General features: G+C 35.4%; 1 protein-coding gene and 1 long non-coding RNA gene across 3 annotated transcripts in view; one reads left to right on the top strand and one right to left on the bottom strand.

Moving 5' to 3' along the window:
* CWC27 (CWC27 spliceosome associated cyclophilin) overlaps positions 1-24,021 on the top strand; it is a 181,399-nt gene that overhangs the window by 139,201 nt on the left and 18,177 nt on the right. For both annotated transcript variants that reach the window (XM_077773526.1, XM_077773525.1), the window contains 2 exons: positions 9,286-9,395; positions 13,272-13,375. In XM_077773526.1, the coding sequence (XP_077629652.1) occupies positions 9,286-9,395; positions 13,272-13,375 (214 nt within the window). The remainder of the gene's footprint in view (positions 1-9,285; positions 9,396-13,271; positions 13,376-24,021) is intronic.
* Positions 18,539-24,021, bottom strand: part of LOC144239470 (uncharacterized) — a 40,927-nt gene continuing 35,444 nt past the window's right edge. The window contains exons 2-3 of the long non-coding RNA XR_013337441.1: positions 21,921-22,005; positions 18,539-18,618 (exon numbers count right to left, since the gene is read on the bottom strand). This is a non-coding gene — a long non-coding RNA (uncharacterized LOC144239470). The remainder of the gene's footprint in view (positions 18,619-21,920; positions 22,006-24,021) is intronic.

Here is a 24,021-nt window from a genome sequence, read left to right as displayed (position 1 = left end):
AAATTCTAATATCTTGGGGTGCCTAGGTGGCTCAGTCAGTTGAGCATCCGACTTAGGCTCAGGTCATAATCTCATGGTTCATGGGTCTGAGTCCTGTATTGGGCTCTGTGCTCATAGCTCAGAGCCTGGAGCCTGCTTCAGATTCTGTGTCTCCCTCTCTCCCTGCCCCTCTCCATCTTGCACTCTGTCTCTCTCTCTCTCTCTCTCAAAAATAAACGTAAAAAAAAAAAATTAAAAATGCTAATATCTTAAGGTAAAATAACGAAAATTAAAATTAAGATGACTCCTAATTAGAGGGGTGTCTGAGTGGCTTAGTTGATTGAGCATCTGACTCTTGATTTCAGCTCTGATCATGATTCCCAGGGTTGTGGGATCAAGCCCTGTGTTGGGATCTGTGCTGAGCATGGAGCCTGCTTGGGATTCTCTCTCCCTCTACCCCTCTCCCCCACTCACACACTCTCTCTAAAAATTGAAACCAAAAACCAAAAAACTCCTAATTAGAGAATTAAATCTATATTGGAGATTCATGCCATTTTATTAATGGTCACACTGTATTTCAAAGTGACTATTAGACTGTAATCATCACAGATGTATTTCATTACAAAAAGAAAGTATACATAGTAGTGTATAGAGAGAGGAAACAACACTGAGTGGTCAGAAAATCTGGTTTCTGATATTCCAAGCTTAACACAATCATTTGACCTCTCTGAATCTCAGTTTTTTCATCTGAAAAGGAGCTGGTTATTGCTGCCTAAGAACTTCTTAGTTCTTAGTGTTATGTTTCATGTTGTGATACTGGACATACTCCTTTTGTACTGAATTTAAAAACTGAGATTTAGTAGAGGTGCCTGGGTCGCTCATCCAGTTAAACATCTGACTCTTGATTTTGGCTCAGGTCATGATCTCACAGTTGAGAGATTGAGCCCCAAGTCAGGCTCCGTCCTGAGCATGGAGCCTGCTTCAGATTCTCTCTCTCTCCCTCTCCTTCCACTCCTTCCCTCCTAGCACTCTCACTCAAGAAAAAGAAAAAAAATCAAGATTAAGTAGCCAGTAAGCTGTAAGTATACAGAATCCTTAGATACGAACTTTGATTTATTCACAGGCTACCCCTGTTAGAAATGTTTAATGGAGGGGTGTCTGGATGTCTCAGTCAGTTGAGCCTTTGACTCTTGATTTCAGCTCAGGTCATGATTTCATGATTCATGAGATCGAGCCCCACATCAGGCTGTGATGACAGCATGGAGCCGACATGGGATTCTTTCTCTCCCTTTCTCTCTGCCCCTCCCCCACACATGCTTGCTCTCTCTCTCTCAAAATAAATAAATAAACATTAAAAAAAGAAATGTTTAATGGAAAATACAGGCTGAAAATCAGCATTTTTGTATTTATATTCCAAAATGGAATACAGTTTGAAAATCTGGATTAATTTGTGTTATGTTACCTTCATATTTCTCAAATCAGCTAATAGAAAAACACAGAGAAAATACTGTATATAACTTTATTTTGAGGATTATTTTAGGCCTAAACTAACAAAGCAATGAAGTTAGGGTGAACAACAGGAAAAGAAAAATAAAAACAGTGTGAATGGAGACTGATTTCCATTTAATCACTGTTCAGCTTTGAAGCATTGTCAGTGTGCATTGTTCAAGCATACTTCAGGTGATGTCCCTGAATTATTTAACCACTTGCAACTTATCTTTATGAAACTATAGGCTTATTTTGACCACCAGATGGAGCCAGTATTGTTCAATTTGTTACAAAAAATATGTTGAAAATAAAAAGTGGTTAAATAAAATGAATAAGTCATAGATTTTTTTTTTTTTTTAGTTCACAGTACAGAAAGAAACTAAACTTTTAGGGTAGTATTCCCCTAAACTTCTGCCTAATCCTTGTAAATGTGTACCCTCCCTCTATTAAATAATTTCTTTATTGTGAATAATTTTCATTTGGGTAGTTTCATTGGATAGAGAGACCAGTTTTCTTCTTACTCACTTTTCAAAGACATCATCTAAGCAAACTTCAATTACCTTTAAAACATAATTAGTACTGATGTAACCTCTTGTCATTCAATAAGTACTATGGGTTATAATTATGAAAAGTGATAATAAAAAATATACTATCTGTAGGCCCTCATCTTAATGTCACAGAATACCCCCATTATTGTCCATTTTGTAATGGATTTTCCTAATAAAACAAACCATAAAATGGGCATTCTGACTGTGGGGAGGATATACAATTCATCCCCAGTAGCGCCTCAAGCAGATGGTAAAGCCTCAATGAATGGGTACAGTCTTACACAGATTCTTCACAGAAAGCTCAGGGACCTTAGAGTTGACTTCTACTCCTCACATGTAAGAAATTATTTATCTGTAACTCAATTTAATTAAACAAATACCTATTGAAAAAGTATTTGTATGCTAGGGGTCCTAACTCACTAAAACCCCTCAAAGAGCCATTCCGTCCTGCAAGAGCAATAAGGTAACTATGGACAATGGAAATTTAAGACCTAAAGAGGATCAAATTATTCATTTGTCCATTCAGCTCCTATTTACTGAGTACAAACTTTATGCAAGGCATATGCTAGGCCACAGATTGGGCACAATTCCTGCCATGTGTGTTTATAACCGAGGGGACAGGACAGAAAAAGCAGTCATGAGATACAATTTAAATTGTCTGAAGGTTCAAATGAGGGGAAAATATGATTAATTAAGGATTATCAAGAAAAAACCGTAAAGGATTCTTCTTAGGTGGAAATTATTTACATAAACCCACTGTTTGGCAGATGGTACTTCCCATTTATTATGGTCTGGGAGGAATTTAGAACCTTTTTTTGGCAGGATTTTATTTCATCAGACACATCCAACTGGTGACCTGATGCCTTTTTCTGTCAAATTGGAGTATTTTCTGTTTTCTTTTTGTCAAATATGAAGAAAAAATAACCAAGCTGGTTTAAGACTTTGTCATTTAGAGCCAGAATACATGGCTTTATATTCTCATGTTTATAGTCCCTTAGATCAGTTATTTAATCTCTTGACTACCTTAGTTTTCTTATCAGTGAAATAAGGCTAATAATATGCCTCTCTCATAGGGTCAGTTATCAGGATTAACCAAGTAATTCAGATACTGGTATCCGGCACATCGAAAGTACTTTAAATGTTAGCTATCACTGTTAGCTATATTCAAGTCTGGTCCATTTCCTAGAATTAATTTAAGAACATGTATATAAAATTTGATTGAAAAAACATACTTTTTAGCTTCCAGAAAGTATGATAAGGTACAACTAGGTATCACCAGCATTGATATTTTCTATATCCATTAAAGCCTACCCCTTTTGTTTCCAAATGCTGTTTACTATTAGCAGTAATATATTCTTTATTTGTATAAAAGTTTTTATTTATTATGGGAATTTTTCAAAAATTTCCTTGAAGTACTGGATCCAGCTATATTTAAAATAATTTATAAACAGCCTTACTAACAGTTTCTGACACTGTTTTTGGTCATTTGATAAGCTTTTTTAAAAATGAATGAATGAACAGCTACTTGAGCTGTTAGCTCCTTGAGCTCTAGTCCTGAGACGGAGGAGGGAATAAGCCTTTTATCTATCTATAAAATGAGATTTGTAGATGGATGCCACTGGTTCATTAGCTAAGTAACCATAATTGAGTAGTCACCATCTCTTTATGTTCAGAACAAAAAGGTTTCACAATGAAGAGTCAAGCGGAGCAAGGATTAAGTTTCTAACTAGCCCTTAGGGGAAGGCGTAGACACATTCTTTATAACACAGAGACTGAAGTACAGTACTTAACTCAGATTGTCACCTAAACTAAGAGTCAGAACACAAGTTTTAGCCCAGGCTCTGCTGCTGATCCCCCTGGGAGACTGGCTGAGTAACTTCCCTTACCTAAACATTGGTTACCTCACCTAAACATTGGTTACCTCACCTATAAAATGAGAATTGAGATTAGAAGATCCTCAAGGTAACTTCTAGCTCTGGTGCTCTAGTAAACTGCTGCTCTGTAGTAAAGTGATGGTTACCTGATGTTGGACACTCTCTTCACCAAACCCTTTCACGTATATTACTTAGTTTTATCTCAGACAGCTAAGATATTTTGTTCTAACACTACAACATAGGTAAGCTTTAAGCCCCCTAAGGAATCAGCAACTTGATACTTAAAATCAGTGGTTTGATTTCTTAACTATTTTCACAGATCTTGTATTTATTTTACCTTTTCAATTACATTATAGAATGAAAAGCTTCTATCATTTATGTTTTAAATATCTTTCATAGCATTTATCAGAATGCCCATCATGTTAGAGACACTTAGTAAAATTTTGTTTTCCAGATTGAAGTTTTAATTGAAGTCAGTAGGGCACAGTGTGGGCCTTTTGTATCAGACCTGGGCTTACATCTCAGCTTTACCCTATTCTAATTCCTGTTTCCTCATTTGGTTTATAGATACTTCATAATTAAAGCACCTTAGCATGGTACCTAACATAGCCTTTAGTAAATGTTCTTTTTTCCCCACCATTCTTCATTCCTATCTTTCAGCATGTTTTGTAGAAATTCCAGTTAATGACAAATAGTCATCATACTATATCATTATTATTTATGAATTATCATCCACTGTATATTGAGATTATAAGAAAGTAAAAGAACAGTCTGTACATAGAGACTAAATTATTCAAACTCTTTGTGTATTTTATTAGCCAGTTTTATGTCACTAAAATCATCCAGTCACTTATTCAATTTTTGTTTATTCAGGAGGATTCAAGCACATGAGAAATGAATGTGCTACTTCCTGTTCTGGCAACATGGACTGAGTTAGCACAGAACTTAATTCTACTACAAATATATAGAAACACTGACTAAAATATGATCAAGCCCAATTTAAATATTAGCTAAGCTTGAAAGAGAGAGAGAGAGAGAGAGAGAAGAAAAAAAGAAAAGCCCTGGGTACTAGAAACAAAGGGGAGGAATAACTAGAGCATTAAGTGGGCAAGCTGCTACTGTAGTTGCTCAGGGGCATATTGGAACCAGATGTAGGCTTTACTAGCTAGAAGGTGGAGTTTTTATCTAAGACACAGACAGCAATGTAACCTTGAGTCAAGAGAAATGGGAACTAGAAAAACTGTCCACCTAGTCAGGAAGGCCACAATGAAGCTTTTCATTTTTCAGAACTATATGTGGGAGGAGTCTGTCAAAAAAATCCAAACTCTAAACCTCTACCAGGCATGGCTACAAAGTGTGAATATACATACACTAACTGTATGGTACAGGAATCCTAAGTCAAGAAATTAATTTAATTAATGGCTTCAGACCATTGGAACCCCTAAATTGCCTGGTAGAAACAAATGTGGAATTTCTCCGTAGAAACACACAATCCTGGGTGCCTAGGATTCCTATGGAGCATGATGGAGATGAAGCTCTAGCTCAAGATAAACTCACAATAAAAAATTAGAAAACATAGAGAAATGATGAGCCTAGGAAGAGAGAAAGAAGACATAACAGAAAGATACTCAAGAAGAATCTGAAAGATAAAATATAATAAGTGTGTTTTAAATAATTAAAAGAGATTTTTTTTAATCATGAAATATCATAACAAAAGACTAAGGCTATAAGTGGGGCTCCTGGGTGGCTCAGGTGGTTAAGTGTCTGACTCTGGATATTGGTTCAGGTCATGATCTCATGGTTCATGATATCAAGCCCCACATCAGGCTCCATGCTGACAGCACAGAACCAGCTTGGGATTCTCTCTCTCCCTCTCTCTCTGCCCATACCCTGCTCGTGTACTCACTCTTTCTCTCTCCCTCTCTCTGTCTTTCTCTCAAAATAAATAAATAAACTTAAAAAAAAAAGACTAAGGCTATCAAAAGAGGTGAATCTGAAAAACCAAATAGAATATCTAAAAATAAAAAATATAATTATTAAAATCAGTGGCTCAGTTTATGTCTTAAAAACTGATTAGATACAACTAAACAAAGAATTAGTGAACTGAAATATAAAACTAAGGAAATTATTCAGAGTATACTGCTGAGAAATCAAAATGAAAAATTAATGTTCTGTGATTATTCATAGTTGATCATAGTATAAAGAGAAGTACTTTATACTAATGTGATATATCAGTTAGGAAATGGAAGAGTTGACCAGATTTTTCACCAGTTGGGTTTGTGCAGCAAATGTTACTGTGTTAGAAAATCTCTTATCAGTTGCATTTCTATATACCAATAATAAAGCAACAGAAAGAGGTATCAAGGAATTGATAACATTTAAAACTGTACCAAGAACCATAAAATACCTAGGAATAAACCTAACCAAATACATAGAAGATTTGTACACTGAAAACTGTAGAAAACTTATGAAAGAAATTAAAGACACAAACAAATGAAAAAACATTCCATGCTCATGGACTGGAAGAAGAAATGTTGTTAAAATGTTAATACCACCCAAAGCAATCTATGAATCCAATGCAATCTCAACCAAATTAGCACCAGCATTCCTCACAGAGCTGGAACAAACAATCCTAAATGTGTATGGAACCACAGAAGACCCAGAATTGCCAAAGTAATGTTGAAAATGAAAACCAAACCTGGAGACATCACAATCCCAAACTTCAAGCTGTCTTACAAAGCTGTAATCATCAAGACAGTATTTTATTGGCACAAAAACAGACACATAGACCAATGGAACAGAATAGGGAACCCAGAAATGGACCTACATATGTATGACAAACTAATTTTTGACAAAGCAGAAAAGAGTATCCAATGGGGAAAAAAAAACAGTCTCTACCAAATGATGCTGGGAAAACTGGACAGTGACATGCAGAAGAATGAAACTGGACCACTTTCTTACACAACACACAAAAATAAGTTCAAAATGGATGAAGGACCTGAATGTGAGACAGGAAACCATCAAAATCCTAGAAGAGAAAACAGGCAACAACCTCTTTGACCTTGGCCACAGCAACTTCTTACACATCTTTGAATGCAAGGGAAATAAAAGCAAAAATGAATGACTAGGATCTCATCAAGATAAAAAGCTTCTGCACAACAAACAATCAACAAAACTAAAAGGCAACCCACAGAATAGGAGATGTTTGCAAATGACATATCAGATAAAGGGTTAGTATCAAAAATCTACAAAGAATTTATTAAACTCAACACCTGGAAAACAAATAATCCAGTGAAGAAATGGGAAGAAGACATGAATAGACACTTTTCCAAAGAAGACATCCAGATGACCAACAGACACATGAAAAGATGCTCAAAAGTGCATCATAAGGGAAATACAAATCAAAACCACTTTGAGATACCACGTGATACCAATCAGAGTGGGTAAAATTAACAACTCCATAAACAATAGATGTTGGCAAGGATGTGGAGAAAGGGGAACCCTCTTGCACTGTTGGTGGGAATGCAAACTGGTGCAGCCACTCTGAGAAAGTGTGGAAGTTCCTCAAAAAAATTAAAAATAAAACTACTCTATGACCCAGCAATAAAACTACTAGGAATTTATCCAAAGGACACAGGAGTGCTGATTCATAGGGGCATATGTACCCCAATGTTTATAGAGGTACCATCAACAATAGCCAAATAATGGAAACAGTCCAAATGTCAATCAGCTGATGAATGGATAAAGAAGATGTGGTATATGTGTACAATGGAATACTACTCGGGAATGACAAAAGAATAAAATCTTGCCAGGTGAACAACGTGGATGCAACTGGAGGGTATTATGCTAAGTGAAATAAATCAGCCAGAAAAAGACAGTTATCCTATGTATCTTATGTTATCACTCATATGTGGGAATTTGAGACACTTAACAGAAGACCATAGGGGAAGGGAAGGAAAAATAAGCTACAAACCGAGAGGGAGTAAAACCATTAAGAGACTCTTAAATACAGAGAACTGAAGGCTGATGGGGGTGGAGGGTTGGAGAGAGATGGGGAAAATGGGTGATGGGCACTGAGCAGGGCATTTGTTGGGATGAGCACTGGATGCTGTACGTAAGTGATGAACCACAGGAATCTACTCCCAAAGCCAAGACTACACTATATATGCACTGTATGTTACCTAACTCGACAATAAATTATTTTCTTAAAAAAAGATGTAAAATAAAAGTATGTTGAGATAGTAAAAAAAAAAAAAGAAAAAGAAAAAGTCTCCTGAACAAAACAGCTAATTGTTAATATGCTGCATATTAATAACATTCTTCAACTCTATAATCAAAAAGGCAAGCAACAAACCAAGGGTTGAGTAGAAAGATTACTGGCATTCTTGATTACATCTGGCTCCTCTTAGTTTACCAGCCAGAGATAAGAAGAGATCAGTTTTGGGTATTTTTTTAAGTCATTTTCATTAATATGTGTGTATGTGAGTTAATGTAAAATGTTAGTACTTTTTTTTTGAGGCAAAACTGTGTTCTGTAAACCCAGATGTTAACTAATCTTCACAGGGAATTAAGGCAGGATCAAATCTATAAATTGGTTTTCTAATTTCTAACTTAGTAAAAATTATTTTTATCTGCTTCTGATAACTGTCCTGAGTTATTTGCTGGATATGTTAATTTTTTGTGATGACATCAAATTGAACTTATGTATTTGTTGTTGTTATTGTTGTTTTAACTGGAGAACAAAAGTGGTAGGTAATTGGAAAATCAGTGTTGAAAGACTGTATCTTATAAGGCAGGAGAATAATGTAAATTAGCATTGCTGAATTTTAGGAATATCTTAATTGCTTAAATATTTTTAATGTTTATCTTTTAGAGAGAGACAGAGTATAAGTTGAGAAGGGGCAGAGAGAGAGGGAAACACAGAATTCGAAGCAGGCTCCAGGCTCTAAGCTGTCAGCACAGAGCCCAATGCGAGCCTCAAACCCAGAGACCATGAGAGTCTTTGACCTGAGTCAAACTCAGGTGCTTAACTGACTGAGCCATCCAGGTGCTCCGAAAAATCTTAANTCGGATGCTTAACCGACTAAGCCACCCAGGCGCCCCAAATCTTAATTATTTTAAAAGTGAGATAGATAATTTTATAGTCAAACAAATGACAACTACAATAGTGCAGTATATAATAAAGGTGTTTATAAAATTGGTTGATAAATTAACATCAGTCACTTTCTAGCCGAGGCAATAGTTGTGGAGCTGGCGGAGTTTATTGGTTTGATTTTTTAAATGAGTGAAAACCAATCCCAGGTTTTGACGTCATCTTCTGTAATAAGCATAGATGTTAATATGAAACCACCCAGCCTTTTTACTATTTATTCTAAGAACATTCTATTATTCTTCAGAAGAAGAAACTGCTTCTGATGGTGCTATTGCAGAATACAGAAGAGAAAAGCAAAAGTATGAAGCTCTGAGGAAGCAACAGGCAAAGAAGGGAACTTCCCGGGAAGATCAGGTAATGTCACAAATCAAAATCCATTTGTAATTCATTGCCTTTTAATTGTCTTCAAGTGTTGCTAATGGAGCCTAATTTGATAAGACAGTGGGAAAGCACTACCTCTTAAAAATGAAAAACGATATATTCGCATAGGGAAGGGTGACAAGGACCTTGGCCACTCATGTTCTTTCCAGACATTAAAGGCAAAAAGCCTAAAAACTTTCAGCTTTCAACCTTGTTCTCCCATATCAAGCTAAGAATCTTGTAAAGCCACATATTCTCAGATATCCAGCTAGAACTTTGTCTGAGTAAATATTATGAAGTGGAAAAGCGGTGATTATAAATGATGAAGAGGTCTCTTCTAGCCCGTTATCTCACATGAAAGATCTCACAGTATCTCAGAGCTCTGCTTAAAACTGTACACTGCCTGCAAATAAGGCAATATTGTAAGTAATATTGCAGAACTCTGCTTATTGCAAATAATTTCTGAATCTTTAAGAATAAAAGAAGATTGTTAGAAGTAATAAAAATAGATAGTTCAACAATTTGAAATCAGTTGTACACACCATACAACCCTTCCCAGTCAATAAAATAAGTCTCTTCAGTAAACTCTTCATATTGAAAAGCTAGGGGGAAGACCAAAACCATTTATTTTTGGTGCTGCCGTATATATATATATATATACATATACACATATACATATGTATATATATATATTTGACAACATGCTATAAAGTACATTATTAACTTGTTTTCATGGAGTCACAAAGCTCTTTGAATAGCAACTACAGTCACTTTACTCACAGAGATACCCTAAGCATCATTCTTAATCATGTACTCTTCTTTTTTACCTCCTAGCAAATAATTATTAAGAAGCTACCATGTAGTAATCACTGTATTTGGTGTTAAACAAGGTGGACACTTCCCTATCCTCTCTGAGCTGTTAGGGAAAAGAGCCAGTTAAACAAGTAATACCAATAAAAGAAGGTGAGCATTCTGTCAGGTTAAGTATAGGGAACTATGTAAATGTATAACAGTAGGACTTAACATGGGCTAAGAATCTGGGAAAGCCTCCCTGAGAAAATGATTGGTCAGTGAACTTTGAAGGTTGAATAGGAGATAGGTGGCCAGACAAAAGGAAGCATATATGAGAAATCTTTGATCTGTTTGCAAAGAACTACAAAGCATGTTAAGCACGACTATAACAAACTAAGAGAAAGATGATGCAGGAGACGGAAGCAGAAACCAACCCATGCAAGGCATTTCTGAGCCACATTAAGAAATTTATTTTTACCCTTAGGTCAGGGGGGTAGCCATTGAAAGAAGGAGATGACATGTTCTCATTTGCACTTTGGGAAGATTCCTCCAACCTGGATGCAGTATAGAGAATATACTGGACCCAGGGCAGGACTAGAGAGGCAGAGGCCAGTTGAAGAGACTCTTCTGTGTAGATATGTATGCATGAAGTCGGCCAAGGCAGGACCTCTTCAAAATAGTTTCCTCCTACTAGGAAGACTCTCACCATGCTGAAGAGCCATGCTATAAGTAGTTGATCATTCATTCCTTCAGCAGAAACCAGAAGACCAACTCCGCTAGAGATGCCAAACAGAAAAGCCCCTATGCAAATCCCATCTTCTTTATCCTATGTTGTGCCCTATTATTTTTGTGATGTTTGCTTTTCCACCTAGTGTCGTCTTCTCCTGCCTTTCAAACACAGCTAGACAAAGTCCAATCTCGAATATAGGAGAAGCTAAGAGAGGCCAAGAGGATGTTTTTTGTTTGTTACAGTCCCCTTTCTTTGAGTAAATGCCAGTAGCACATTAACTGGCTCTAAAAACAGACTGCCCTGCCACTTTCAAAACTCAAGGGGAAAGATCCAGGTCTAGCATAATTTTCTAGAAGTTTTTAAATTTCATTCCACTAAGAAGTCTCCTCTGTTTTCATTTTCCTTTATGCTTCCAGAAAAGACATTTCCAAGTGTACAAAGGCCCACCATTAAAAAATGATGGGGCATACTTTTAAGCTATAGATAGATATAGAAATATGATTTTAGAGATACATTTTATATAACATACATAAAGATATATAAGCTCATACACATACACAAAAATTAAAAAAAAAAACCCACCTAAAAAGCCTTAGGATATATACCAAAATGTCAAAAATTGATAGTCTTAGTGATGGGATAATAGATACTTTTGTTTTGCTTCTCCTTATTTTCTAATATTTCTAAATTAAACTCTTATTATAAAGCGAATACATGAAAAGTTTGTAAGCAAAAGAGTTTTTAACGAATAAGGTTTAAAAACAAGGGATGCCTTCTTTTTATGTTAACACTTTTTAAAGAGCTTAATCTTTTAATTACTCTTCTGGAAACATAAAATATCTAAACCCTGATGCGCTAGGCAGCCCTCTGAATGCCCATACAGATATTCTTCTGTAGGAATTTAGTGTTTCCTCCAAAACTCATCCCATTTCCAAGTGGACACTATGGCAATGAGTATATTTTCATCTGTTATCCATGTGGGCATTAAATTTTGCAGAAAGCACGTAAGGCACTTTCACTATCATTTTTAGTAGTAACTGCTTTTGTTTCTTGTACTGTCTATCTTTATTGAGCTTCAATTCTAGATCACCAAAACCTGCTTAATTTTTCCATGAACTGTGGTCTCAATGGTATTTCCTAGATAAATTACAGACCCTAACAATTTATTCTGATGCTTTACTCTACTTGTTATTCACATGTTGAACTATCATACCTCTTTTTCCTTATGAAATGTGAATATTTTAGTACTGCATTCAATGGGTTAGTCTCTTAATTAGTCATCTAATTTTTTTTTAGACAGGTAGTACTTCATCCCGTTTCACAATTAGGTACTTTTTTAAACTGTAGGATAAAAAAAAATTTCAGCTTTTGTTCTCTACTCAAATTCTGGAGTAAGCTGTTAAGTTATAGCAAGGGGACCATGTAATTACAAAACTGTAGGCACTTGTTTCTCACAAAGGACATGGGAGACAAACAAAAATCATAGAAATTGTGCCCTTTTCTTAAAAGCCTACTGAACATGGTATTTATGGCCCACTTCTTTCACTTAACAATAGAATGTAGGGGGACCTGGGTGGCTCAGTCGGTTAAGCATCCGACTTCAGCTCAGGTCATGATCTTGTAGTTCGTGGGTTCGAGGCCCATATTGGGTTCTGTGCTGGTAGCTCAGAGCCTGGAGCCATTTTCAGATTCTGTCTCTCTCTCTCTCTCTCTCTCTCTCTCTCTCTGCCCCTCCCCTGCTCATGCTCTGTCTCAAAAATAAACTATAAAAAATTTTTTAAAAAAACAATAAATGGAATGCCTCTTGTATATAATTTTTAATAGTGTAATAGCATATTCATTGCTTTTTACCAAATTTTTCAAGTTCATTACTGATAGACATTTAACATGTTTTCATTTTTCCATTTGTTGTAATATGGCTGCAGTGTACATCTTTTCCATAAGCCATCTTCTGTTTCATATTATTTTTCTTCATGTATTCCCAGGATTGAAGTGATTGAATCAAAGGGAATGATCATCTTAAAGTTTTGATAAATTTAAATAGCTTTCTAAAAATATCACTCCTTAAAAATTAGCCATTAACAAGCATGCATTTTAAGGTTTAAGCATGTTCCCCAAATCAGAAAATAGTCACATATGCCTGAGGGAAAACGTCAGTGCAAATGCAAACAGGGCATTGTCAAGGTTTTTGAATAACAATCACTGCTGGAGTTTTGGGTTTTTTTCCTTCAAAATTAAAAATGTATCTAAGTCTAAGTGATTCAAATTTTTTCTACCAAATTCCAGTGTCTCTTTTAAAATTATATTTATCCTTATCAGAAAACTTAGCAATGTAATCATTTTTTCAGACCCTGGCGCTGCTGAACCAGTTTAAATCTAAACTCACTCAAGCAATTGCTGAAACTCCTGAAAACGACATTTCTGAAGCAGAAGTAGAAGATGATGAAGGATGGTAAGGGCTTTGATTTCTCTGTATTAACCATGAACAAATAGGCTCAGAGCAGAGGCACTATTAGGATATTAGGGCATTTCCACTATGTCATCCTTTTTATCCCCACTGAACTTCACCTTTAATCACACCCTAGTCATTATAGCGCCTCAGCACCTTTTGACTTCATTTCACTTCAGTAAGCATTTATTGAGTGCTTGGTGTGTTCCCAGTATTGTGCTAGCCAGTGGAAAATATACAAAGAAATATGTGACACTCTCTTTGTCCTAAATAACTTTTTAATAATGTAGAAAAGATAAAATTCACATTATACAGCTAGAAACCAGCCTCAAAAGATTCTAAATCATTAAGTTTTTACACTTTCCCAGAAACATTTTAGGAGTCAGTAATACATTTCATAATCCTACTAAGTTTCTCTTAAAATTTATGACCTACAAGATCCTAGCAATTCATACACAGTCAACTTATTTTTCCTCTGGCTGTTTTTCAGCTTTCTAAGACACTGATAAGAAATAAAGGAATTAATGACTTATACATGTCCTGTGCTTAACACTTTATCCTATACTGGCAAAAAGGGAAAAAAAAAAGAAATAAGAATTGTGCTTTTCCTTATCACCCTCCTCTGTCCTCCAGTTGACTTCACATGTAGTATATTAGGACTCCCCACACCTAACTGCCCTCACCTCCCACTACACCCTGGCTCAAGCACATTGCTCCCGCGAGCAAGCCAAAGGGTCACCCCCACATATGACTCACCCTCTGGAGCCTCTGAACTGTCACATGTACCATTAGCCCAACCCAGAATCACAGCCTCACTCCTCTCTGCCAGACAGCATCTCTCTGCTCGTTCAAAACTGTTCAACACTCCCATCCTTCAGGAAACCAGTCAGCACTCACAAATCTAGAGGGTGGAGGAAAGAGGGCTGGGACACACGTTTAAAAAGACATAAAAATACTTATTAAGCAAACATTTAAGCAAGTAGGATCTTTCAACTATATACAACTTTAATCAAAAGGACTGAGGGGATGATGATTTGAATGGAATGAATCTGACCTCCCTTAGGACCCTGAAGTACTTATATATTTCCCAGTATGTAGTTTCTGTATGGTCTAGGTTATGTGTTATTTTTTTTTTTTTAACCCTGAGACTCTTTTAATTGGTTTCTATTACTTATGTGTGTTTGTTTATACTTAAGTTCAAACTTGCTTAAAGGCAGAAGCTGGCTCCTCCCACAGTTGTGTACCAAAGGTGAAGGCTCAGTGAGTGCTGACTGACCCTTAGAGACAAATGCACATTACATAGAAGAACTTTCTGTTTTTTATATGACTGGACAGGTTTAGTTTTATTTTGGATTCCCTGAATGTCTCAAAATATCTTTCAAATGTTTTGGGTTCAGCCACCACACAGAAAAATGTTTTGCCAAGTCCTCTTCCCCTTATTTTTGAATCCATATGCATTTTTTAAGGAAATATGATCCATGTGTTTCTGATTCATTTACACTTAACTCATCAAGATGGTGTTTTGTAAGAGCAGTTTGATGCCCAATAAGTTTTTTTAACCTTTTTATAAGCCATTTAAGTCCTTTTTTATTGAACAGGAAAGTCACCAACAAATTTAAACCCAGAAATTTCATTTGAAACCCATAACATGCAGGATTCAAATTTACTTTTAACTTGGCAAGACCATTTAACTTCCCAAGGTTCTTCCTAGCCACTTGTTTCCATATTCTCTCATTGTGAATTCCTCATTAGCTTCAGATGTCAGTCAGTGTTTTTAAAATCATTCTTGCTTTTGATGTGATTTCACAGTACACTCCATGTTCTAACATCCTCAATAGAAAGTAAACAAATGGGAAAAAAAAAAAGTAAACAAATGCAGAAACCTTACCAGATGGTAAAATCACTGGTCAGTGATGTTGACCACTTCTCCATGTGGGGAACAAAAATACGTGGAAAAGGAAGGGTAAGCAAGTTAAAGACTTACCAGGTCTTCAGGGGGTTCATTTCTACTTTTAGTTACAGTATCCTAAACAGAAAGTCAGAACTATCCACTGTGTACCTATGCATTTTTAGTATTTGTCTTATCTACATCTAATAAAAAATACCTTCAGTGTTTCAAGGCACTACACAGAATCATACAGAACACACAGGACTCTTTTTATTGCAATACAGACTATTGAAGTGTTGTAACCTGATAAGAAACAACATCCTTTCTGTTCATAAATACACCCGTTCAAGTTTATCAGGTCTCTGGTGATTTAGACCATCTCTCATAAAGTATATTCTGCTCAGAAAAGAAGTCTTATATTCAAAATGATTTATGGCAAATATTATGAGTGCATGGCATGTGCATGTGTGTTATGCATAAATTACATGGTTACCAGACTATTTTGTAGGTCACGGTTACCGCTTTTCTAAGAAGTGAAAGTCAGCCAGTGCTGTACTACACTGTCAGGGTCTGTTATCTGGGGTAAAATGATTGCTTCTCAGACATTTTTATGTGTCCGCATGAGTGACCACACATTGAGGGATCATTTTCATTTTCTCTCAAGATAGAAACCATTACCAATTTGTTATGTTTTCTTTTACTTGGCAAACTGTTCTGTTCGCATTTTTGGCTGAGCTGCTGTATTGGCATGGTATACAACAGACATTTGGGTACCATTCAACAGCATTCTACTTTTTTATGCAAAAAAAAAAAAAAGTGGGAGGGGGAGAGAAGAAAAGAAATATGATTCTATTGTAAACACTGTATATGGTGTTTGATAATTACTCCCAGATTTCACTGTCTAACGAGGCATTTAAAGAAGTGTTATTAGTAGATCTAAGCTGAAATGCATGATAGAAATTTTTCACTCAAAATTATTAGGATTCTTCCTTTGTTGGGAGGTATATTGCCAATATTTGGTGGCAGTGATGGCTCCCAGACTCCAGCATAGCAGCTAAAGTAGCCTCTTTGCCACTACATTCCTTCCTCCCACAGCATCACACTCTTATAGCTATAGAATCTTCAAGCATGGATTTTATAAAACCGATTAGATACATGGCAGGAGCCATCAGCCAGCAGATTCATATGACCATGTGGATGAAGTCCATATGCCATTTTGGGTTTGGTTAGATAAAGCTCGGTTAGCTCCCAAAAAAGTTTTGAGATAGCTGTTTATGACAAGAAAGAAGAGAGACATAAAAAAGAAAGCCACCTGCTCCTACAGAACAAAATCAGCATTCCAAGGAGAGGAAAAAAATTAAATCTATGAGAGTAGAGTGTGATCTTGTGAACGTTTAACTATTTACTACAATATTCCACTGAAATTTTTTTCCAGATTGTTAAATCAAAGATTAATCTAATGCTTTGCAATAAATATGTATGATAAAATAATAAACAATATAAAGGTCTATTAGCCTTCCTCCTTCCTCTTCTCATCTCTCTCCCCTCCACCACTTTCCCATAGTACTTACAGTATTCAGAATTCTGAGAATTAGAGGAACACTAATAATGACATGGTTGCCTCAAGTAAACATTTTAATAATTATTTTTAATATATAAGGAAAAGATGTTCACTATACCAGAACTAGATTACAGAGTCCTCAAAAAAAGTAAATAAAAATTGCCTGTGATCCCCAACTCAACAATAAACATCATTAATTTATATGCTTCCAGATATTTTCATGCCCATATTTTAGGAAAAAATAAAATCATATAATCCTATAATCTTATAACTTGCTTTCAGCTATATATTGCTCTCACCCACATACAGTAAATACCTTCCCTTGCCATACATAATTTTATGATTAACTTTTATATTTTTGTATTAGGCCACATAGTATGCCTTTATAGTACGATAAACCAATTTCCTTGATCAGTCCCATGCTGTTGGATGTAATGCACACCCATGTGTCTTCATCATTTCCATTTTTCTCCAGATCAATTTCCAAAATGGAATTTCTTAGTCAGTGGGTATGCATATTAGGCTTCTGCTAAATATTTTCAAATGGCCCTCCCAAAATGTCATTCCAGTTTATACTCACAAGTAAGTATCATTTTTATGACTTGCTTTTAGGGCTGTTAGAATCTCAAGAATTAATTAAGGTATTTTGCAGTACTTAGTGAAAGACAATAATGTTTTAGAAAAAATGCTTTGCCCTTGTAAAGTTTTAAAAAATAAGCAGTCTGGTTTGATTCTGGTTTTAATAATTTATCATAACTCTTCAAGATCCTCAGGTCTAAATGGTTTTGTTCTTGGTTCTGAAAAAATTATCCTTCTAAGATAATCTTATAGGTTAGGACTTTGGAATCTGGATTCTTTTTTGTTTTTGTTTTTCAGTTTTATTACTGCACATTGGCTTGCATTAAAAATCAATTTGTCCGTCAGTCATTGTTTATGCTAGAGATTAGAGTTTGAGAACCAATATTTATTTAGCAGGAGGTAGTTTTCAAGTGTTCCTATGAAGTTAACATAGCATAGAAGAAATAAGAACCAGTTGTCTGAGTATTCAAAACTGTGAAAATTTAATAATTGCAGGTGTAAAAAAAAAATATTGACTGTTAGGCCCATTCAGACCTCCTTATAAGATACCATTAAAGGACAAAGCTTCACCTCATTGGCAAAGCTTTAAACACCTTTTATATATAATAAATACTGTAATTTGTATCAGGTTTAGGCATGTATTGAGTGAAGGGTACAATGACTACAAACGAATATTTTAATTATAGTCTCCACTTTAATCAGGACTTTGCCAAGCATGGGTAACAAGTCAGCGTAGACAAACCCAAATACAGGTATAAGGACAGATGCTGTGAGAATAATGAAAACTCACATTAGCCACATGGGAGATCTTCTTTACCCATTAGCATTAGCCAGGACAGCAGGTCTCACATTTTTTCTCTGGACCCCTTTATACTCTTAAAAATTAGTGAGGACTCCAAAGAGCTTTGATTTGTATAGAACCTATCTATTGATATTTACCTTACTAGAAATTAAAACTAAAGAATTAAAATCACTTAAAAATAATAATGAACCCATTTCATGTTAACATAAATAAAAATTGTGTGAAGAATCATTATATTTTCATAGGAGAAAATCTAGTAGAAAAGATTTTTGAGTGGCACTGATTTACCTTTTTTTTTCAATTTACCTTTTTTCACATATCTCCCAACATCGGACATAACAGAAGCAGCCAAGGTCTCATATCTTCTTCTTCACTCTATTTTGATCCCACATATCATGTATTCTCGGAAAATTCCACTGTACGTTCATAAGGACAAGAGTGAAAATGAAAAAGACAAATAATCTTTCAGTATTCATACTAAAATAATTTTGACAGTAGAGACACAGCGATGCCCAAGTCACACTTTGAGAACTGATGGACTAAAGCATCCTTAGTCATTGTGTGTGTCACGATGATTTGTTCTGGTAGCTCTAATAACCCAGTTTTAAGTCCTGGGAAGCTTCATTCAACTTCCCAGTTTGTGACCCTTGCTCTCAAGGAGTACCAAAGTAGTGCTTTCTGAATTAAATGTGCCCAGCCTATTGACCTAGACCTGCTTACAACAGAATTCTTACCATGCTCATAGCAACTACAAACTGGCCTTTAACTGTTTGTTTTTTTTCATTTTCAGAAAGGTTTTGTAATAGGCTTTTTTAAAGCAGCTTTAGACTCACAGCAAAATTAAGAAGAAAATATAAGGAGTTCCTATATTCCTCTTCCTCCCTCCTCTGCAACACACAGCCATCACAACTATCAATTATCCCATACCGGAATGGTATGTGTGACAAATGATGAACCTACCTTCACACATCATTATCTCTTAAAGGCCTCAGTTTACATTAGGGCTCACTGTCATGATGTATATTCTGTGGGTTTGGACAAATGTATAATGACATGTATCCACCATTATAGTACAGTACAGAACAGTTCTACTACCCTAAAAATTCTCTATGTTCTGCCTATTCATCTCTCACTTTCCCACTAATGCTAGCAACCACAAATGATTTTACTGTGTGCACAGTTTTGACTTTTCCAGAATGTTCTATAGTTGGGATCAGAGAGTATATAGTTTTTTCGGGTTGGCTCTTTTCACCTAGTAATATGCATTTAAGATTTCTCCATGAACTTTATGTTTTCATGGGTCTTTTTTTAGTGCCAAGTAATATTCCTTGTCTGTATGTAACACAGCTTACTTATACATTCACCTACTAACGGACATCTCAGCTGCTTTCAAGTTTTGGCAGTCATGAATAAAGCTGCTGTAAACATCCATGTGTTAAGTTTTTGTGTGGACATAAGTTTTAGGGTAAATACCAAGGAGCATAATTACTGTATCATATGGTAAGAGCATGTTTAGTTCTGTAAGAAACTGCCAAACTATCATCCAGGGTGGCTTGGCCATTTTGCTTTCCCATTGCAATGGATGAGAGTCCCTGTTGCTCCACTTCCTGATCGGAATTTGATGTTCTCCATGTTTTAGATTTTGACCCTTCTGACAGGTGTGGAGTGGTATTTCATTATTCTTTTAATTTGCAGTTCCTCAGTGACCTACGGTGGTGATCATCTCTCCACATGCTATTTGCCATCTCTATAGCTACTTTGATGAGGTGTCTGCTAAGGTTTTTTGCTCACTTTTCAATCGAGATGTTCATTTTCTTGAGTTTTAAGAGTTCTTTGTATATTCAGGTTTGTCTTTTGTAAATACTTTCTCCCAGTCTGTGCCTTGTCTTCTTATTCTCTTGGTACTGTTTTTCACACAGCAGAAGTTTTTAATTTCCGTGAAATCCAACTTATCCATTGTTTGTTTCATGGATCATGCCTTTGGTGTTGCATTTAATAGCCAAGATCATCTAGATTTTCTCCTACATTATCTACCAGTAGTTTTACATTTTTGCATGTTGCAAAAATTTAGGTCTCTGATCCATTTTGTGATGATGTATAATTAACATACAGTATTATAAAAAAAAAACATACAGTATTATATTAGCTTCAGATGTATGACACTGATCCAACAATTCTCTAAATTAACACTCACCAGGACAAGTGTAGTTCTGACTTGTCACCATACAACGTTTTTAAAATATTATTGACTATATTCCCTATGCCTTACTTTTCATCTCTGTGACTTATTTATTTTGGTCTATGATCCACTGTGAATTATTTTGTGAAGGCTGTGGGATCTGTTTCTAGATTAACTTTTTTTCTTTTTTTGCTTGTGGAGTATTTACATTTTCACAAACATTTTGGTTTTGGCAAGTCTGCAGTTACTTTAATGTGCAATCTCATCATTTCTTTTATAACCAGCTGTTAAGTATATCTTGAGCCAATTATCAGCTACTCACCTAATAAGATTTGCAAAATAAGTGACAGTAGAAATCACTTCTACTTGACTTTAAAGTAAATATATACCCTTTTTATGCTTTTTGTTCATATTCTTCTACTGGTAGTAGGAGATAAAGGTGGCGCTGAATCCAACCAATTCATTCTTTTTTTAATATTTTTTTAATGTTTTATTTATTTTTGAGAGAGAGAGAGAGAGAGGGAGACACAGAATCTGAAACAGGCTCGAGGCTCTGAGCTGTCCACACAGAGCCCAATGTGGGGCCCAAACCCACAAACTGTGAGATCATGACCTGAGCCAAAATCAGACACTTAACTAACTGAGCCATCCAGGTGGCCCCCATCCAATTCATTCTTGAAGCAAATATTTGCATGTGATATATTTCAGGCATGCTGCTAGGACCTTAATGCTATCTTCCCTCATTTAACACTCATAGGGCTCATCGGTTAGGGACCAGCTATGGTGGGTTTCTTTTTTACAACTCTATTAGATAATCAATATTATTCCCATCCTATAAATGAGGAAACTTAGAAAGTTAGGTTATTTGTCCAAGATCACACAGTAATAAATAGTGAGGATCTTGGTCACACTTAAGAGCCCATGCCACTTCCAGAACACCAACTTCTACCAACAGTGATTTTAACATGAACTAATAAAAATGAGGGGTGGGGGAAATCAACTTGACTTTCAAAGACCATAGATTCTAGATAATAATATCTGTCTTCTGGAGCTGGTTACAGCATATATATCATTCATTCTGATCTTTGGAATACTTTTCACATTCTTTTCAAGAAATGCACCACTGTGGAGGGTCTCTATAATTCTACATATTGAATTATGTTTTAATTATACATGAGCTGTTAAATCAGACTGCCTGAACAAACAACCTCTATTGCAAGTCTTAATTTCTTAACTTATAAAGCGGAGATAACAATATATACCTCAGGGTATTATTAGAATTAAATGAGATAATTCATGTAAAGTGGTTATAAAGTTACAAAGTGCCTGACTCTAAGGAAATGCCCAGGAAATATTAGGTGTGAGGGAGGGCGCAGGATGCATGGTGCTGGGGTAATACTGGTAAGGCCTCACAAATTACTCAAGCATTACTAAGTAAACATTCTAAATTAAATTGACAAATTGTTAGATATACAGTCATCTTGATATAATAATATCAAAGTAAAATAATATATAAAGAAAAGGCAAATGTTAATTTACCTCAGTTATATTGTCTGTGACCTAGAAGGAATGTAGATCTATTCATTAAACTTGCTAGTTGTGCATGATGGTTCTATTTTAAAATCTGTTGAGAAAAGGAGAAAAGTATTATAAAGCAGATTGTTTAGCTGAATCCAGATTATAAAACCCAAAGGCTTCCAGAGTTTAGTTAATATAAATTCAGCACTCATAGAGAAAGAAGAGGAGAGTGGACAAGACTACCTTTTCTATGCTGGGAATATACAATCAAAATGACTTGGAATACCTCCAGAAACTTTTTTTTCTTTTTTTATTTGGGGGTGGGGGAGCTTTTTTAGCTGACAGCATTTTCAAACAGAGAAAGGCCCCTGTAGTCATAAGTAGTTCATTTTTAGTGGGAAGAAGATTTAAGGATCAAAGGTCCTTGGGATTAAGCACACTGTAGTAAAAAAAATCCTTTCACGGTGGGAGTTACAGTTAGCAACCAAGCCAGTATAAAATGAAAGCAGCCATTATACACAGACCATCAAGAATATATGAACAAAAGTGCTATTACTTTAAACATATCTCAAAGTTAAATGATCCTTAAAGCAGGATAGAAAAACCCAAGTACTAAGGTTCCAGGTGAAATTTAGTAAAAGAAGATGCAGTTGTTTGTATTTCTAAAAATAGAATTTTTGCAAATTTTTTAAATTGTTTAAATTTTTTTAATTTGTATCATTTTCTTTTAGAGAATTATTAGATAAAATTAATACTCATTGTCATATTGATTTTTCAAATAACGTCCTTTGTGTTCATAATACAGTCTATATAAAAAACATTGAAAAAGGACAGGAAAGAAAAAATCACTAGTAATTTCATACCCCACAGAGAATCATCATTAATGCTTTGGTCCATATTATACTTTTCTCAAGACTGGAAAAATTTATTCTATTTTTCATTAGGAGTCTTTCATGAGTGGGGCGCCTGGGTGGCTTAGTCGGTTAAGCGTCCAACTTTCGCTTAGGTCATGATCTCGCGGTTCGTGNTGCTAAGTATTTTTTATAATTACATATAGTATATGTATATATATATTATAGTAAATTATAGAAATTACATAGTTCTTTTTTAATTTTGATGAATTTTCAAAATTGTACATACCCATGTAAATACCACCAAAACAAGATCTAGAACATTTAGATTACCCCTGAAAGTTCCCTTATGCCCCTTTCAACCAGTTCCCTCCCCCAGACTGTGATTTTTGTCAGCTCAAGTGTGCCTTGATAACATCTTTGCTAGACTGCATTCCAGAACGTTAAATCATTTATACCTGTACCAGCAATGTATGAAGTTGCTGGTTTCTCCTTATGCTAAGTATTATGTGAGCATGTGTATGTTGTAATATATCATAGGTAACAGATATAGATACATTAATCTTTGCCAGTTTCTGCTTTGTATTATTTTGTATTTCTTTGTTTACTCATGAAGTTGAACTTTTAAAAATGTGTTAACTGGCCATTTATATTTCATCATTGTGGTGGTGGTGGTGGTGATTAAGTGTACAGTCTTTTTTTAATTAAGTGTATAGTCTAATATGGTTATATTTTCTTGCTGATTTACAAAAGCTCCTTAACATTAAGGATATTATTGGGGCACCTAGGCGGCTCATTCAGTTCAGCATCCAACATTGGCTCAGGTCATGATCTTGCAGTCTGTGAGCTCAAGCCCCGCATCCAGCTCTGTGCTAACAGCTCAGAGCCCAGAGCCTGCTTCAGATTCTGTGTCTCCCTCTCTCTCTCTGCCCCTCACCTGTTCGCGCTCCCTCTCTCTCTCTCTCTCTGAAAAATAAACATTTAAAAATATTAAAAATATTTAGGATATTATTTTTTTGTTTTAAATATTTTTACTAATTTGTCATTACCTTACAGTTTGTTTGTGAGGGCTCTGCTTTGTTTTGGCTTTGTTTTTAACGTGAAATTTTATATGTGCATTTATAAATCTGCCAATCTTGCTCTTCATGTTTTTGGCCCAGTGTCATTCTTTAGGTTTTCATAGTCCCAGGATTATATAAATAACTAGTTATATCTTTCTCTAGTATTTTTGTAGTTTTATCTGCATTTTTAATTTACATCTTTAATCAAAC

Source organism: Crocuta crocuta, unplaced genomic scaffold (assembly GCF_008692635.1).
Source record: "Crocuta crocuta isolate KB4526 unplaced genomic scaffold, BGI_CrCroc_1.0 scaffold383, whole genome shotgun sequence".
Taxonomy (NCBI): domain Eukaryota; kingdom Metazoa; phylum Chordata; class Mammalia; order Carnivora; family Hyaenidae; genus Crocuta; species Crocuta crocuta.
The sequence above is the reverse complement of the archived record's forward strand: the minus strand, read 5'-3'. Positions and strand labels throughout refer to the sequence as shown.